Raw genomic sequence first — 15253 nt, 5'->3', positions numbered from 1 at the left:
ACAAGTAAACGAACAAAGACTAATTAAGGGAGTCCTAACGGAATTATTAACGTGATGGGCAGTTAATTCATATCGAAACAAATATGGGCATTCTCTTGAATACATTTCGCAACATGGGCACTTTATTATATTCCCTTAATAAAAAGAAAAAGAAAAAATAAATGATGGGTTGAAATATTGTAAGAGATTGTAATCCCGGGGTTTAAGCTGGCTCAAAAATCATTCCTATTCCAACCTGCACTACGGTCATACCGATTTCCTGCAACAAAACCTCGAATCTGTTTTCAGAAAGAAGGAAACCAGGAAATGTATAGGAAATGAAAAATGATGATAGACAAAGGGAAAGTAATTTACATGGCGTACAGAGCTGTAAGTTACAGTTTATCTCCATTTATTTACATTCATCTTCAATGGCGGAGGTTTAGAGGTCTTGAACATCCTATTAGATGGCGTGAACGATTAGGCCATCCTTCAATTAATCGTCCTCCTGGTCCTTTTCTCTGGTTTCACGCTGTCTCATTAGGTAATTTCCAAAATCCACTATTGATTCCTTTTTAGGGTTCATTTTTTTTTAACTTCAAGGGCCCTAATTTCAGTTCTGCTGCAATAATGGATCATTTTTGAATTCTTAATCTACAGGTGAAGGATTAGCTGCAATTCCAGTGATTAGACGTTGTATTCAACAAAAGCCCAATCTTACAATTTTGATGACAACCACTACTACTTCTGCTTTGTAAGTTTAAGCTCAAAAATGTTATTTATGGTTCAAAAGAGATTGGAAATTTATGTTGTATGGAGTGGAATAGTGTATGGTGAACGTAGTCTGATTACTAATTCATATTTTTCTAAATAACAATAAATATGTCTTGCAGTGAAGTCATTAAGGATAGGTTACCGAATGATGTCTTGTATCAGGTAATTTTGGATCCTAGCTCTACTTGTACGCAATTAGTCTTATAAAACTAGATTGTATAGAGATATCATTAACTCGTTTTCAGGTTTTGCTAGAGATATAGTAATTTTGTTGGCTATCGACAACCTCACATTCTCTTGCCGTATTAAAAATCCTAGCCTCATTCTATTAAGATGTTTATTCTTGTTCTCAACGATGATAATGCTGCACTAAATCTTTTGTTGGTTGGCATTTTGGATCCTGAATCTTTTGCTGGTTGGTTGCTCTCATTCTTTTTGACTTGTTGTGTATTTCAGTATGCTCCCCTTGATACTCCTTCTGCAATGGATGATTTCCTTGACTATTGGAACCCTGTCGCAGTCATGCTGATGGAAAGTGAACTATGGCCAAATCTTGTTTTTGGTGCTACAAAAAAAGGAGTAAGTTTCTTTCTTTTTCTTTTTATCTGATTCATTATTCATTCTCAAAAGTTACTGTCAGTAGACCTTATTGGTACAAGTATTCAATATTGCTGATGTTATATAATTTCATTTCTGAAGTTATTTGCAGATTACTATGGCATTGTTAAATGCTCGGATGTCTTCCAAATCCTTCCACCGTTGGTCTACACCAATAGTGTTTCCGTTGATTTCATCGATGCTCTCGAAGTTTTCTTTGATTGCTCCACTGGTATTGAGTACATTCATGTATGCATATCTTTGTTCCCGTAGTCATGTGCAATTTGGACTGACCAATGATTGTAATGCCAATATCAGAGCAATGTAGAGGCAATCCGCTATCAGCTGTTGCAGGCTCCACCTTTCATTATTAACTTTGCTGGTGACTTGAAATATGGTAAACATTTGTCATTGGTGGATGAAATTCCTGCTATCCTTTTCACGAACAATATCATATATTCTCTACTAAGGAAGCTGAAATTGTTAATTGATTTTGTAGGGAAATATCTTCATTTAATGCCACTTTTTTTTTCCTTTCAGCTGTTAATAATGTTGATATTTCAATGCAAGACAATACATGCTTAGAAGATCTACAATTACGGCTCGGCAATAGGCCTGTTTGGATGGCTTCTTCTATACACAAGGGTGAAGATGAAGGTTAGCAGTTTCTGCATCCACCTTTATATCATTCATTAGCTCGGAGCCTGAAGGCACTAACTGTGAATATTCTTCTCGCAGTCGTGGTAGGGGTTCACAGAGCATTAATGCAAGTGTACCCTAATGTGATTACCATTATTGTTCCACGCCATCCTCAGCTAGGACAACAGATGGCCCTAGTATGTCTCTGATTCTTATATTGTAAGATTTTACTGTGCTTAGTTTTGTGGTTGATGTTAAGTACGTTTCTTATTCTAAGGTTCTGTTGGTAGATAGATCTCGGTGTTTCATAATCCCGCAGATGATTGCAATTTCTATGTCGTCATATTTAGAATCTTCTTTGAACCCAGATGCTCTATCATCGTAGATTTTTTTGTAATTTGCACCATGCTTAATGGTTGGACTCGTGGAATATCGGAGAAAGAATGTTTCAGTGCGGATCTTCCCTAGTTTAAGTCCATTCACCAACCGTATTTTAATGATGTCTTCACATATTCTGTGGTTCTGATGTGTCTCTTTGAATTTGTGAAGGAACTCCGGAAGGATGGGTTCAATGTTGTGCTAAGGTCTTGTAAGGAAAAGATTTTACCCAGCACAAATTTCTACATAGTGGACACATTAGGTTCGTTTACCTACGTATTTGTGCATCTGGGTTTCAACCTACTGCTTTCTCTTAAATTTAGGGCTCACTGCCTTGATTTTCCAATTTGGGGTAAATATTCCAAATTGCCAACATTGTACACTGATCATATATTAGCCTTTTAGGAGGTATAGATCATCAATGGTTATCATTTGTTTCTGCAGGTGAACTAAGAAGCTTGTATAGGATCATTCCAGTAGCTGTAATTGGAGGTTCTTTCTTGCCTGGTTTAGCTGGTCATAACGTATCCGAGGCAGCTGCAGCTGGGTGTGCTGTCTTGACTGGTATCTATTCTTACTTTACTGTTCAGCGTCGTCACTAATTCAGCTTCTAGATTTTTTGAGGAACTTGTTATTCGCTCAAAGTTTATTTCCTATCTTTGTCCCTCAGGCCGTTATGTTGGTCACTTCTCTCGTATGATCCTGGAAATGCAACAAATAAATCCTTTATCGGTAATGCAGGTATATGTCTCTTTTTTGGTACCTTTATTCCTTGGAGGAATTTTTGGTTGAAAACAAAAATAACCTCCTATGAAGTGCTCATTAACTAGACTGCCCATTTTTAATAGAATTTCTTATACAAGTATTTTCCAATGTGAAACTTTCCTTGAACAATTTCCCTATTCTACAGCTTCTGTAGAAGCTCTCACTAAAACCTGCTCCTTGCAGGTCTCTGGACAGACGGACCTGTTGAAAAAGCTTCTTGAGCTATTTAGTAACGCCAATACTTTAGAGACTCATCGTATGGCTGCAAAACAAGCATTTCATGCTCTTTCAAACGGGGTTGTCTCAAATATCTGGAATCTCCTTAATATTCATGTTATACAAAAGGCACTTCCTCCAGAAATTAAGTAATCCACGATCATTAAATATTCTAGGAAATTTACTAATAGTACTAGATTCGGAGTTGTTGTGTGTTAGTATTACCTCCTCCTTCCCCCTATTTTTTTCCAGAAGTTGCAAGGTTACAATTACATGGTGCTGGTAACCAATGTAGCTTTTAAAAATGTAAAAAGTTTAAAGTGAACTTGTTGCGTTCCAGAGAGACGCAGTACAATTATCCTTTCACCAAAAGAACAAAGAAAAAGAAAAAAGATAGCTGCACTTTTTGTTTTACCAAAATTTACTTTGACATTTCAAAATTTATCAAATTTCATACATTTCAAAATATGAAATGGATGGGTTGATTCAAACCTACTCCTAACTTTTCTCCCTTACACTGAATTGCAGTGAGATGAATGTTTTCATGTGTTCTCTTCTATATATGATTATGCTTACATGATTAATTTCTTACGCGAAATGATCCAATGATATGGAAAGAGATTAGGGGACCAAATTACATTATCAAGCAGTGAGTTCTAATCAGCCAGTTTTCATTAAACCTGGCCTCCCCAGGCGTTTTCACACACAAAAAAAAAACACAATTCTCTCTCTCAGTTTATAGAGAATTATTTATTTTTTACTGCTATCCCAAACTACCAGAAGCAAGAGTCCAGAAAAGAAAAGAAAAAAGTCAAAGATTGTTTGCATTTCATTTTGATTTTGAATCGTTTATAGTAGACTCTAGTACTCTACTACACTACACACAGGAAGCAACCACATCAACAGAGCTTTCTTTCTCATGTGTCGATTCTGTCCTACACTCCTACTACATTGAAAGCAGAGTCAATTCACAAACATGATACTCTACTCAAGTCAGTAAGTAGACTATAATAATCTTGTTTGTCTTTTCTCCTCCTCTTTTAAATTTTTATTTATTACTTCCTCTGTTCAACTCGTTACTGTACTCATTACTGTAGAACTGAAGTATAAAGCATTTTCGAGTATAAACTATAAAGTATAGAGAGTCTTCCTTTGTCTCATCCAAGGGCTGTTGTTGGTTCAAATTTCAAAAATCTCGTGCGTGCCTTCGAAATTTCAAAACAGAACAACCAGAGTCAGTAAATGAGCAGCTGCGGTAACGTTACGATACCGTAGGAATCTTACCAACTCATTTATTAAAGCCCCAAACCCAAGATAAAAGGTCTAAATCTTTGCCCTATTCAGTTACCAAATATAAATGTGCCTGGTTGTTGTTCCTTCAAATTCAAAATAAAATTTCCCTTTTCTCTTTGAATTTTTTGAGAGTGATTAGTGGAGAGTGGCAGCAGTAACAATCATCATTCTATCCCACTACCCAATCTAACCCTACTACCAACTATCTTTAATCATCCCCACCACTTATGAAAAAGTAAAAGAAGAAAGAAAAAAAGTAAAATTCAGTCAGGAAAACACAGTCGAGTTCTACTTTTAGCTTTTTGTTTTGTTCTCTCTTACTCTCTGTCTGAATCCCGCCTACAGCTATAACCAAGAAATTGAGCTCCAAATTTTTATTTTACAAAAAAAATGGGTACTCTGGTTTTAACAATTTCCTTCATTTTTCTCTGGTTTTCGTCATCTTCTTCATTAGCTCAAGCTACCACCTTTAATGATACAGAAGCATTAACTAAGCTCCGCTTACAAACAGACACACATGGTACTCTTCTTTCAAACTGGACTGGTTCTGATGCATGTTTATCTTCTTGGATAGGTGTTAGCTGTATAGATGGTAGAGTTACTTCTCTATCGCTTCCTTCTCTTGATTTAAGAGGCCCCATTGGTTCACTTTCACAAATGAGCCAACTACGTCTTCTTGATCTTCATTCTAATAGGTTTAACTCAACAATTCTATCTATTACTAATTGTACTAATCTTAAGTTACTTTATCTTTCTGGTAATGATTTCACTGGCGAAATACCTGTTTCTATTGGTTCATTACAACGTTTAATTAGATTAGATTTGTCTGATAATAATTTCCATGGAAATATTCCTGACGAGATTTCCAAACTTTCTCGGTTGATGACTATTCGTCTTCAGAACAATCAGTTTTCTGGACAAGTTCCTGATTTTTCTTCACTGCCTAAACTTTATGAATTGAATTTGTCTAACAATGGGTTTTCCGGGAAGATCCCGGAGAGATTGTTGGCTAAGTTTGGAGAAAAGAGTTTTGCTGGAAATGCAGATGTTTGTGGGTTTGGGTCTTTTCCTGCTTGTTCATTTAGTAGTAGTAGTAAGTCTGCGCCGTCAGTTGCAGCAACTGCAGCTAATTCTGTAGTTCCGTCAAACCCTTCTTCTTTTCCTGCTACACCAGTAGTTGATAAGGGTAAAAATGAGTCTGGTAGTAAAGGCTTGAGTATCGGTTCCATAGTTGCCATTGTTGTCGGGAATGCTGTATTCTTACTAGTGATTGGTTCTTTCGTTGTTGCTTACTGTGTTGGGTCAAGAGAGAATTCGGGGTCGGAAAAGGGTGAAAGAGGTAGAAGAAGTTATTATAACGGTGAAAGGAGGGTTTACGCAAGTAATGGAGGTGGAGGAGAAAGCGATGGAACGACTGCGAGTGATAGAAGTAAACTTGTGTTTTTTGATAATAGGAGGCAGTTTGTGCTCGAAGATTTGCTTCGAGCTTCAGCTGAGATGTTGGGGAAAGGGAACTTAGGGACTGTGTACAGAGCATTACTTGAAGATGGATCTACTGTTGCTGTGAAGAGGCTTAAAGATGCAAATCCTTGTGAGAGAAAGGAATTTGAACAGTACATGGATGTCATTGGGAAGCTTAGACATCCTAACATTGTTCGTCTCAGAGCGTATTACTATGCAAAGGAAGAGAAGCTTCTTGTTTATGATTACCTTTCAAATGGAAGCTTGCATTCTCTTTTGCATGGTAAGTTATCTCAGACTTTCAAAAGACTCAGTTGTGTTAAAGGTTCTATTGTCAATTAAACTGTTGTTTGATGTGTTTTTCTTGAACCGAAATCAGGGAATCGTGGAGCTGGAAGGATTCCATTAGATTGGACCACAAGAATCAGCTTAGTGTTTGGAGCAGCTCGTGGGCTGGCTCGAATTCATGAAGAATATAGTGAATCGAAAGTGCCACACGGAAACGTCAAATCATCCAATGTGTTACTTGACAAGAATGGAGTTGCTTGCATTTCTGATTTTGGATTGGCATTGCTTCTTAATCCCATCCATGCAACTGCCAGACTGGGAGGTTATAGAGCACCTGAACAAGCACAAACTAAGACGCTCTCACAGAAAGCAGATGTTTACAGTTTTGGAATCTTGCTCTTGGAAGTCCTCACTGGGAAGGCTCCAACTATGTATCCTTTGCCAAGCAATCCTCGTCAGGAGAATGAACATGCGGTTGATCTTCCAACTTGGGTTCGTTCAGTTGTCAGGGACGAGTGGACTGCTGAGGTATTTGATCCTGAACTGTTGCGGTACAAGAACATAGAGGAGGAATTGGTGGCAATGCTTCATATTGGTTTAGCTTGTGTGGCTCAGCAGGCAGACATGAGGCCCACCATGTTAGAAGTTGCAAAAATGATCGAGGAGTTTCGGGTGGAGCAGTCACCAATGGCAGATGATTCAGATTGGCGTGGTTCCGTCTCGCCATCTCTTGTTACCACAGAAGATGCAATGACCAACTACTGAGCCCACCTCAGTTTCCTTCAATGACATCTGTTCTTGCTACTATCGCTGGTTGTAATAGTTGTATAACTTTTCCCTTGCCTGCATTGTCTCTATGCAGAATGCTGTTAGTTCCTCCAAAGACTTTCTTCTTTGCTTCTAATGTTAAGTTTTTGGTTTCCATTAATGTTAGTTTATCAGCAGTAAGCAGTCGTGATGTGGTTGTTGAATCACACCAACATTAAACCTGAAAGGTTGCTATAGGGGGGTTACCAAATAGAAATTTGGTTCCCATTGTTAAAAATGAGAATTAGCAGTCTGATAGATTTGTGACGGTGGCTTAGTTGTCCCAATTTACTTATTTAGAGCCACTCAAACTCATTTACTAAACCAGTGCATTTTTCTTTCAAGTTACACTTCTATATTTCTAACAGAAGCAAATAATACACGTCTTCTTGAAATTCAAGGTATTTCAGACTTCAGTGCTATTACAATAGAGGCCTCCTTACAATATTACATCAACGGATGCATTTGTTTTCATTTTATACACATCCCCAAAATAAAATCTCTAATGAGATTAGGTTTCGACACATCTAGCGGAAAGACTAAATATTACAACAAGCAAACACTGAAGCTTATGCATCCATCATTGCTATTGACCTGATTAGAAGTCGAGACAAGGGACTACTAGTTAACCGAATGGACTGCGATCAAAACACTCGAAGAAACACAATTTCCTTCGTGTTGCTGCTAATTACTATCTAAAACTGAAAAGAGAGGGAATGGCTAAATAACTAACTTCTGGTAATTGCTTCAAGAATGAGTCTTTTGACTGCACACAAGTTAATTCTGATGCCACATAATACAGCGCATCAAAGCAGCACGCATCAGCTCACCCTTCCTGATTGATCGATAAGTGTGCCGACTTTATCTCCACATAATGCTTTTGAAATGTTACCAGGTTCAAGGAGATTGAAGACTACAACTACAAGAATCAAGATACGCTTCACACCTTAGTTGGGAGTTGTGAGAAATAAAAAGTGAACTAAAATTAAAACAGAAATGAAAGAGAAAAAACCAACCAGGAATTCCGTTCTCTTCACAGAATGTTATTGCCATCATGTCCATGGACGTTACACCTCTGGAAACCACCTCCCTATAAGAAATGTGCTCGAAGGCCGTACTGGTGTTGTTTCTGGACTGGCAATCATAGACACCATCGATATTGGCACCTTTGAGGAGTGCCTCAGCATTCACTGGGAAAAACGAGACATGAAGTTTTCAGGATTTTCCAGCAAAATGGGAAAATAAGATAACATAATATGTCAGGACGTGGCAGGGGAAGAGTAAGTACTTTCTGAAGCTCTTAAAGCGGCAGCTGTGTCTGTTGTGAAAAGTGGATTCCCTGAGCCAGCACCAACACCACCAAAAATCACAACTCTCCCCTTCTCAAGATGTCGAATGGCCCGACGCTTACAGTATGGCTCTGCGACCTCATTCATCGGGAAGGCTGTTTGAACACGCGTCTGAATACCCTGCTTCTCAATAGCTGATTGAAGCAATACTGAGTTCATGACGGTTGCCATCATCCTGTTACAATTTACAAATCCCAGGCAACAAGGTGCACGATTAATTACATTTACAATTATTCCCCACAAGAAGAAAAATTAGATATAAAAATTACATACCAAATTTGGCAAAACCTTGAAACACTGAAATTCACTCCATTGACACTTCCAGAGACATGAAAGATATATTGAGGGAAAATGTAAAAACTGAAAGATTCTTTAACAGACCGATTACCCAATTTGGTATGCTACAGATCGCTCCAAGCCAGTCGCACCAACCCATGTATCCCCACAAAAGAAATTGCGACCTCCAAGAACAATAGCTACCTAACAGAATATATGAAAATAAGTTAAACACATAATTGTAAATACAGCTTTAAGAATACAGCATTTGGAAACAGATAAACAGATGAAATTCAAGGAGATACCTCTACACCATTGCGACAAGCCGTTGCAACCTCCCTAGCTATCAGCATGACCACCTACCAATTACAATTCAACTTAAATACACAGGAACAATAAATTATCCACATATACGGAAGATATATAGCCGTGCTGGTATCATGGAAAACCATCAAAATATTCAATAAAGCACCAAGACAAGCACCTTTGGGTCAATATTCTGAGGGCCAGTCCCAGCAAGTGCAGCACCACTAATTTTGAAGACCACTCTTCGCCATCTAGGAGTAGACAAAGACTTGGGGTTCATGCTATTAACCATGCCAGCGGGCCTAGGTGCTATAATTGCGTACCTGTAGTGATAACATACATGAGATACTCGACAAAAAATCACATAAAGCCATAGTGGTTAGCCTTTTAGTGCTGGACAACAACCTTCATAAACATAAATTAGGATGTAGGACTGCTTTCCTTTGATTTCTGAACACAAGTCTAAATTGAATGAATGAAAGGAACCCCAAAGACTAATTTAGAAACCTCATTTTTCCGCAAAAGAATTTACCTCTACAGTTTATTATTTTTATCCAGCAAAGGTCTAGAGGAAAGAGAACGCACAGTAAAAAGAAGACTGTTAATCCAAAACAGAGGAGGACAGAGAGGCCACTGATCATTAGCATAATACATAAACAGAAGTGAAGAATTTCAAGACTAGATCATGATACCAAAATTAAGAATTTATTTTCATTTCCTAAACTTCCACCCTACATTTTCCCATCCTCACAAGAATCATTAACTAATACCGCAAAAAGGTACTCTCTTATTTATGGCGTCAAACAAATTACACCGGAATCAACCATGGAAATTCCAGTTAAGAGGCCTTGGATATACAAATTAAGGAAATCAAAACAAATGGAGTCATTTCCCAAGTGGTTTTGGAAGATTTTGGATTAACAAAAGTAACCTAAAATAGATGCATGTTTCTCCATGATACATCAAAACCATGATCATGTGAATTACCAAATAAGACAAACATGCTTTAACTTACTAAATATATTCATGTGAACGAGTCAAATTTCACTTATCAAGTGACTAATCAAATAAAACAATACTCATGATTCCAATCCAGTGGTGTAGAACAACTACTAATTGCAGAAATTACAAGAGTTGACGAAATAACCAGTGAAACACTATATATACCTCTTAGGTTGCTGTCTAAGCATATTAGCAGAAGAACCAGGAGACTTATCTTCGTCAGAAACACCTTTGGAAGAAGTAGAAGAAGTACCGATAATTTGTTCGATTTTCTTGAACCAAGGCCAATGACTAACATTAGTTCCACTATTATTCATTCGATTCAGCTCAACTTTATATCTTTTCTTCAAATTATCGACTTTATTCTTACATTGTTCAACACTTTTTCCTCCTTTTTGTTTATCACATCTTTCACTAACAACAGTAGCAACTTCTTCCCAATCTCTGCCTCGTAAATTACCACGATTAAGCTGAACAAATTTATCCATATATGCATCAAGTAAACTACCAATTGCTGTATCACTCCATTCTTCACGATCTTTTCTATACTCACCTCTGTATCTATAATCCATACCAACTGATGATGTACTGATAGTAATTGTAGTAGTATTATTTGGTGGTGGAGTATTAGTATTTGGTGTTGTTGATTTGGGTTTTTTATAAGAGTACGGTGTAGTAGTTCCACCATCACTGAGTTCTTCTTGTTCTTTTCTTTTCTCAGATCTTGAATTTCCCCTAGATTTGTTGGGATCAGACTCTTCTTCACCAAATGGATTTGATTCGTTCTCATCACCAAATGCATTATTGTTACCAAATCCAGCTTCACTATAATCTTCATTATTATGATGGTGGTGGTGAGTTGGTGGTGGTGGAGTTTGAGTTTCATCACCAAGAAGAGAGAAATCATCGTCACAAGAAGCCATTGATGGGGAGCTTGATGACGGAAGTTAAAGGGTTAGGGATAGCGGAAGAGGAATTTTCGGAGAGAGACGGGAACGGACGTTAGGTTACAGGGATGGAAATTTTATGAGAAAACCCTAGTTTCGAATTAGACGGTGTAAGTAGAGACTGTTACGGTGTTTTATCACGGAGTTGAATAAATGTACACACAAAAGTGTAGGGCCTCACATTGTCTACTTTTTTCTGTTTTATGTTCAAAGCCCAAGAAGGAAACAACTCAACGGAGTTTTTGGTTTGCTTCAGTGGACGGTGGTCCTTTATATACCTGCTGCCTCTCAGGCACTCAGCTGCTAGGTAGATGGCTCTCGGTGGTTGTGGTAGTAGGTGGGGGTTGGGAATCTTCGGGTGATCGAAGGAAATAATTCAACTCAGATACAACCCTCGCTTGAGGAACACTACAACAGTCTTGGATCAAATTGTATCTATCACTATTGTCCCTCTTTTCTTCAAAATGAAAGAGGAATTATCAATTTGCTCTAATTTGGTCCTATTATGGACACTACCGACCCTCCTTTCACCACAAAATCTTTCATGCACTTCTTGGGACAAAAAGGTGGTCAGTAGTGAACACTACAAGGTAAACAATCCCGTCTAAATAAATTTGGTTCAAAATTGTATGGGACGACATACTATAGGCGTCCACTCCTAATTTCAGTATTTCTAATTAGGTTTTAAAATTTGAACTTTTGTTCCGTTTATTGTAAAAGTTTGAGATTTTTCAATAAATGACATATTGTTGGCCGTATAAGTTTAATTTCACATAATTTTTAAGTACAAATTTTTCCTCAGGTTTTTCTTTTATTATGAAATTTGAAACCTTTTTGGTACAAGGCATTGTTAGTCGTATAGTGTTCTGTTTCCATTTTGTCCACAGTGGGATCTCTCTTTCGAATAAACTGGAGCTCCTTCAAAATAAAAGAGTTAAGTCTTATTTGACGACTAAGTATAGCCCTGTTCTCAGAGCAAACACCTGGGAAGCACTGATACGGACACGGGACATGGACAAAGGGATCGGCAAAAATCAAAATCATCAGGACACGAACACGTTTATATATATATATATATATATATATATATATATATTAAATAAATAATTTTTATATATTAAAATCATAGTGTTATGATACGTCAAATACATTGATCACGCAAATACATGGAAAAAAACTCAATTTTATACCGTTAGGTTGATTCACATTAAGAAAAATTAACGGTTATATTAATTTTCATGACGCGTTAGACTACCCAACTAATAAAATAGAGTATACATTTTTACTCGAAACCAATCTAGGAAGTTAGATTTTGTCTTAAGCTCTATTTTATTGTGGGAGCTGGGACCTTAAGCTCCCACAATATGCTCGAAACCAATCTAGTAAGTTAGATTTTGTGAACAATGGATACAATCAGACATACGTAATCATGTACTGTAGTCTGTAGAATGTAGATAATATAAAGAAATTAATTGATTTGTTAACGATTCTATATTTGTTAATTGAGAGAAAATAACGGAATTTTCTTTAATGCATGATCGGAAAATCAAATAAATTATGGACCTAAAATCTCTCACAAATTTAATACGTTTTATATTTATTGCTATATATATACAAGGTTGACCAAAATAGTTAGGGATCACTATTAGTATTAATCATCGGGGTATAAATATATACTAAATGGTCCCTAAATGTGCCAATTAACCAGTGCCAGATCAGTGGTACATCAAGCGGTGGTAGAAGAGAAACGTCATAAGAGGCCCAGGCTAAAGCTGGCCAGGCTATAAGAGCATCTCCAACAAAGGGTGAGAGTTTTATTTTTTCTTGACACATAGTATTTTAGACCCTCATTTAGATGAAATCTATCTCCAACAGTAGGTCCTATAAAATAGGAAGGGTGTCAAAATAAATATCAAAGTCTTAGACAAAGTTTTATTTAGACCTTGGGAATGACCTTCATGTCATCTTTTTGACAATTTTTTTTAATTATTATTATTAAATAAATTTTTCTAAACCAATAGAAAAAATGAATCATTTTTATCTTTATCCAAAAAAAAACAAATCCTAAAACTAACACCCCACACTACTGGAGATGGTTTATGAGAAAAACTTTAGTCTTTTTGCTACATGTATATAACCCCACAAATAAGGACTTAAATAAAAACTCCACATAGGATTAGTAGCACCCACTGTTGGAGATGCTCTAAAAGGCTAACAGGTTGAATATCACAGCCAGATCTGGGACTGTCTTGAGCCTGGGTCCAGCCTGCACCTAATTAAGCACGGGCCAGGTCAGGCTGTGGCCTGGTTATACTGGCCGGATCGAACCATGCTAGCCTGGTCTTTTTGACACCTCTAAGCACAACCTAAACTTTTCCGCAAATATTGGGGATTATCCTTCTTAATAAATTCCATCAAATCATTTGGATTAGGTGTAACATTATCAACAATAACTGTACACCTATATTTCCATATATACCAAAGAACATATGCAAAGAAATTTCTGTTAGTGCAATCCTTTAACCACATAAGACACCAATCCTTATAGGATATATTAGCAGTAGAATAAAAATTTCGAGAGAAAGAAAGCCCTCTCCAGATAGCTTCAGAAAACACACATCTAGTAAAGAGATGATCAATTGTTTCAATCACATAGTTATTACATAAGGGACAGTTTACATCAATAGGTGTATATTTATCTAAAACTTTCTTAACATGCAAGCAACCATTTAAAGTTTTCCAAAGAAACAGTTTAACCTTAGGCGGGATATTAAGATTCCATATTCCTTTCCAATCTACAGGTATGTTCACATGATTTCTATCACATAAAAAATTATAGACATACTTAACAGAAACAGAGCCATCTTTTATGCCTATCCACATCATAATATCTTTTTTTCCAGTGTCACAATCAGGTTCAAGCAATCTAATTTTTTTGATAGTATCATTATCAAACACTCTATTGATAAGATTAAGGTTCCATTTACCTTCTACATCAATGATATCTGCAACTTTAGTAACTAACTGAATGCAACTATTGTCTTTTGGTTTAGGAGAATCACCTTTAGGTAGCCATTTATCAGTCCAAAATTTTATGTCTCTACCATTTCCTAACAACCAACAATGCTTTTCTTTAATAATGTCTAGACCTTTACATATGCTGGTCCAAACCCAAGACTTAACATACTTCTTCTTGTACTTCAGGGGATCAGAGTTAGAGAAATATTTATGCTTAAGAATGATGCACCAAAGATTTTCTGGATTCTTACTTAATCTCCATGCAAGTCTAGTGAGCAGAGCAAGATTAAATTTATAAGGACTCTTTATGCCCAAGCCTCCATTAGCTTTACTAGAGTAAATGAAGTCCCGGGCTTTTATGTATAGACCTCTAATATTTTTACTTTTTTTCCACCAAAACTCTCTTTGCAAGGTATCTAATTTATCTAAGTTTTTTTTTAGGAAGAAGAAAACACATCATTTGGTACATGGGAATAGCACTAATGACAGAGCAGATGAGAGTAGTCCTACCTGCTTGAGAGAGAAATTTTTCCTTCCAACCTTGAACTCTATTATAAACTCTATCTAACAAATTTTGATAACTTAAACTTTTGGATCTATTAAAAAACAGAGGGGTCCCTAGGTAGGTGTCATTTTTTGTGATTCTACCAACTTTAAGAATTCTATCTAGTAGCTTACAATGCTTGTTTTCGACTTTTTTGCTAAAATATATTCCTGATTTCTAATAATTTATAACCTGACCCGAAGAATCACTAAAGATTTTAAGAATATCTAGTAGGTTTCTAGCCTGAACTATAGTGGCAGAAGTAAACAGAAAAGAATCATCTGCAAAAAACAAATGGGAAATAGAAGGACAATGCTTAGTAACTTTTATACCAGAAATTTTACTATTAGCTTCAGCATAAGCAGGAAGTCTAGAAAGGGCTTGCATACATATAATGAACATATAGGGTGACAAAGGGTCACCCTGTCTAATATCTCTAATAGGGGAAAAAAATTCCCCTTGAGAACCATTAACAAGCACAGACATAGAGACAGTAGATATGCAATTATAAACTAAGTCATATAATTCATTAGAGAAACCAAACTTTTCTAACACAAACATTACAAAATTCCATTCCAGACTATCAAAGGCTTTCGAAAGATCTAGTTTAAGGG

General features: G+C 36.7%; 3 protein-coding genes across 5 annotated transcripts; 2 read left to right on the top strand and 1 right to left on the bottom strand.

Moving 5' to 3' along the window:
• The first annotated feature begins 201 nt into the window (after positions 1 to 201).
• LOC113293083 (probable 3-deoxy-D-manno-octulosonic acid transferase, mitochondrial) lies at positions 202 to 3762 on the top strand. Of its 3 annotated transcripts, none has more exons than XM_026541850.1 (12): positions 202 to 523; positions 640 to 733; positions 873 to 915; positions 1210 to 1332; positions 1463 to 1582; positions 1669 to 1747; positions 1891 to 2007; positions 2089 to 2186; positions 2539 to 2719; positions 2812 to 2931; positions 3038 to 3108; positions 3328 to 3762. In XM_026541850.1, exons 1-12 carry the CDS (start codon positions 325 to 327, stop codon positions 3499 to 3501), a joined length of 1419 nt encoding a protein of 472 aa, XP_026397635.1. In that variant the 5' UTR covers positions 202 to 324; the 3' UTR covers positions 3502 to 3762. The 3 variants fall into 3 exon arrangements, with proteins under 3 accessions (XP_026397635.1, XP_026397636.1, XP_026397634.1); XM_026541851.1 differs by having other exon boundaries at positions 2539 to 2629; positions 3316 to 3716; XM_026541849.1 differs by having other exon boundaries at positions 3316 to 3716.
• A 1035-nt stretch (positions 3763 to 4797) lies between these two features.
• Positions 4798 to 7338, top strand: LOC113298767 (leucine-rich repeat receptor-like protein kinase PXC1). Its single transcript, XM_026547593.1, has 2 exons — positions 4798 to 6385; positions 6482 to 7338. Exons 1-2 carry the CDS (start codon positions 5032 to 5034, stop codon positions 7153 to 7155), a joined length of 2028 nt encoding a protein of 675 aa, XP_026403378.1. The 5' UTR covers positions 4798 to 5031; the 3' UTR covers positions 7156 to 7338.
• Positions 7339 to 7529: 191 nt separating this feature from the next.
• On the bottom strand, positions 7530 to 11366 carry LOC113298768. The gene is made up of 7 exons (XM_026547594.1): positions 10296 to 11366; positions 9307 to 9451; positions 9128 to 9181; positions 8935 to 9026; positions 8486 to 8721; positions 8214 to 8387; positions 7530 to 8116 (listed from the first exon to the last, which is right to left on the bottom strand). The coding sequence occupies exons 1-7, from the start codon at positions 11051 to 11053 to the stop codon at positions 8019 to 8021; spliced, it is 1557 nt and encodes a 518-aa protein (XP_026403379.1). The 5' UTR covers positions 11054 to 11366; the 3' UTR covers positions 7530 to 8018.
• Between the last annotated feature and the right edge of the window lie 3887 nt (positions 11367 to 15253).

The sequence above is a fragment of the Papaver somniferum genome, chromosome 7 (assembly GCF_003573695.1).
Source record: "Papaver somniferum cultivar HN1 chromosome 7, ASM357369v1, whole genome shotgun sequence".
In the NCBI taxonomy this organism is placed as follows: Eukaryota; Viridiplantae; Streptophyta; class Magnoliopsida; order Ranunculales; family Papaveraceae; genus Papaver; species Papaver somniferum.
The sequence above is the reverse complement of the archived record's forward strand: the minus strand, read 5'-3'. Positions and strand labels throughout refer to the sequence as shown.

Bases quoted from the DNA above. Each gene is read 5' to 3' on its own strand.
- LOC113293083 (XM_026541849.1), top strand. From the start codon at position 325: ATGATGATAGACAAAGGGAAAGTAATTTACATGGCGTACAGAGCTGTA. The intron at 2,008-2,088 runs GTTAGCAGTTTC...TTCTTCTCGCAG, and splicing joins ACACAAGGGTGAAGATGAAG to TCGTGGTAGGGGTTCACAGA. The intron at 2,187-2,538 runs GTATGTCTCTGA...GAATTTGTGAAG, and splicing joins TAGGACAACAGATGGCCCTA to GAACTCCGGAAGGATGGGTT.
- LOC113298767 (XM_026547593.1), top strand. From the start codon at position 5,032: ATGGGTACTCTGGTTTTAACAATTTCCTTCATTTTTCTCTGGTTTTCG. The intron at 6,386-6,481 runs GTAAGTTATCTC...AACCGAAATCAG, and splicing joins CTTGCATTCTCTTTTGCATG to GGAATCGTGGAGCTGGAAGG.
- LOC113298768 (XM_026547594.1), bottom strand. From the start codon at position 11,053: ATGGCTTCTTGTGACGATGATTTCTCTCTTCTTGGTGATGAAACTCAA. The intron at 9,027-9,127 runs GTATCTCCTTGA...ATATTCTGTTAG, and splicing joins CTTGTCGCAATGGTGTAGAG to GTAGCTATTGTTCTTGGAGG. The intron at 8,388-8,485 runs GTACTTACTCTT...CGTTTTTCCCAG, and splicing joins CGCTTTAAGAGCTTCAGAAA to TGAATGCTGAGGCACTCCTC.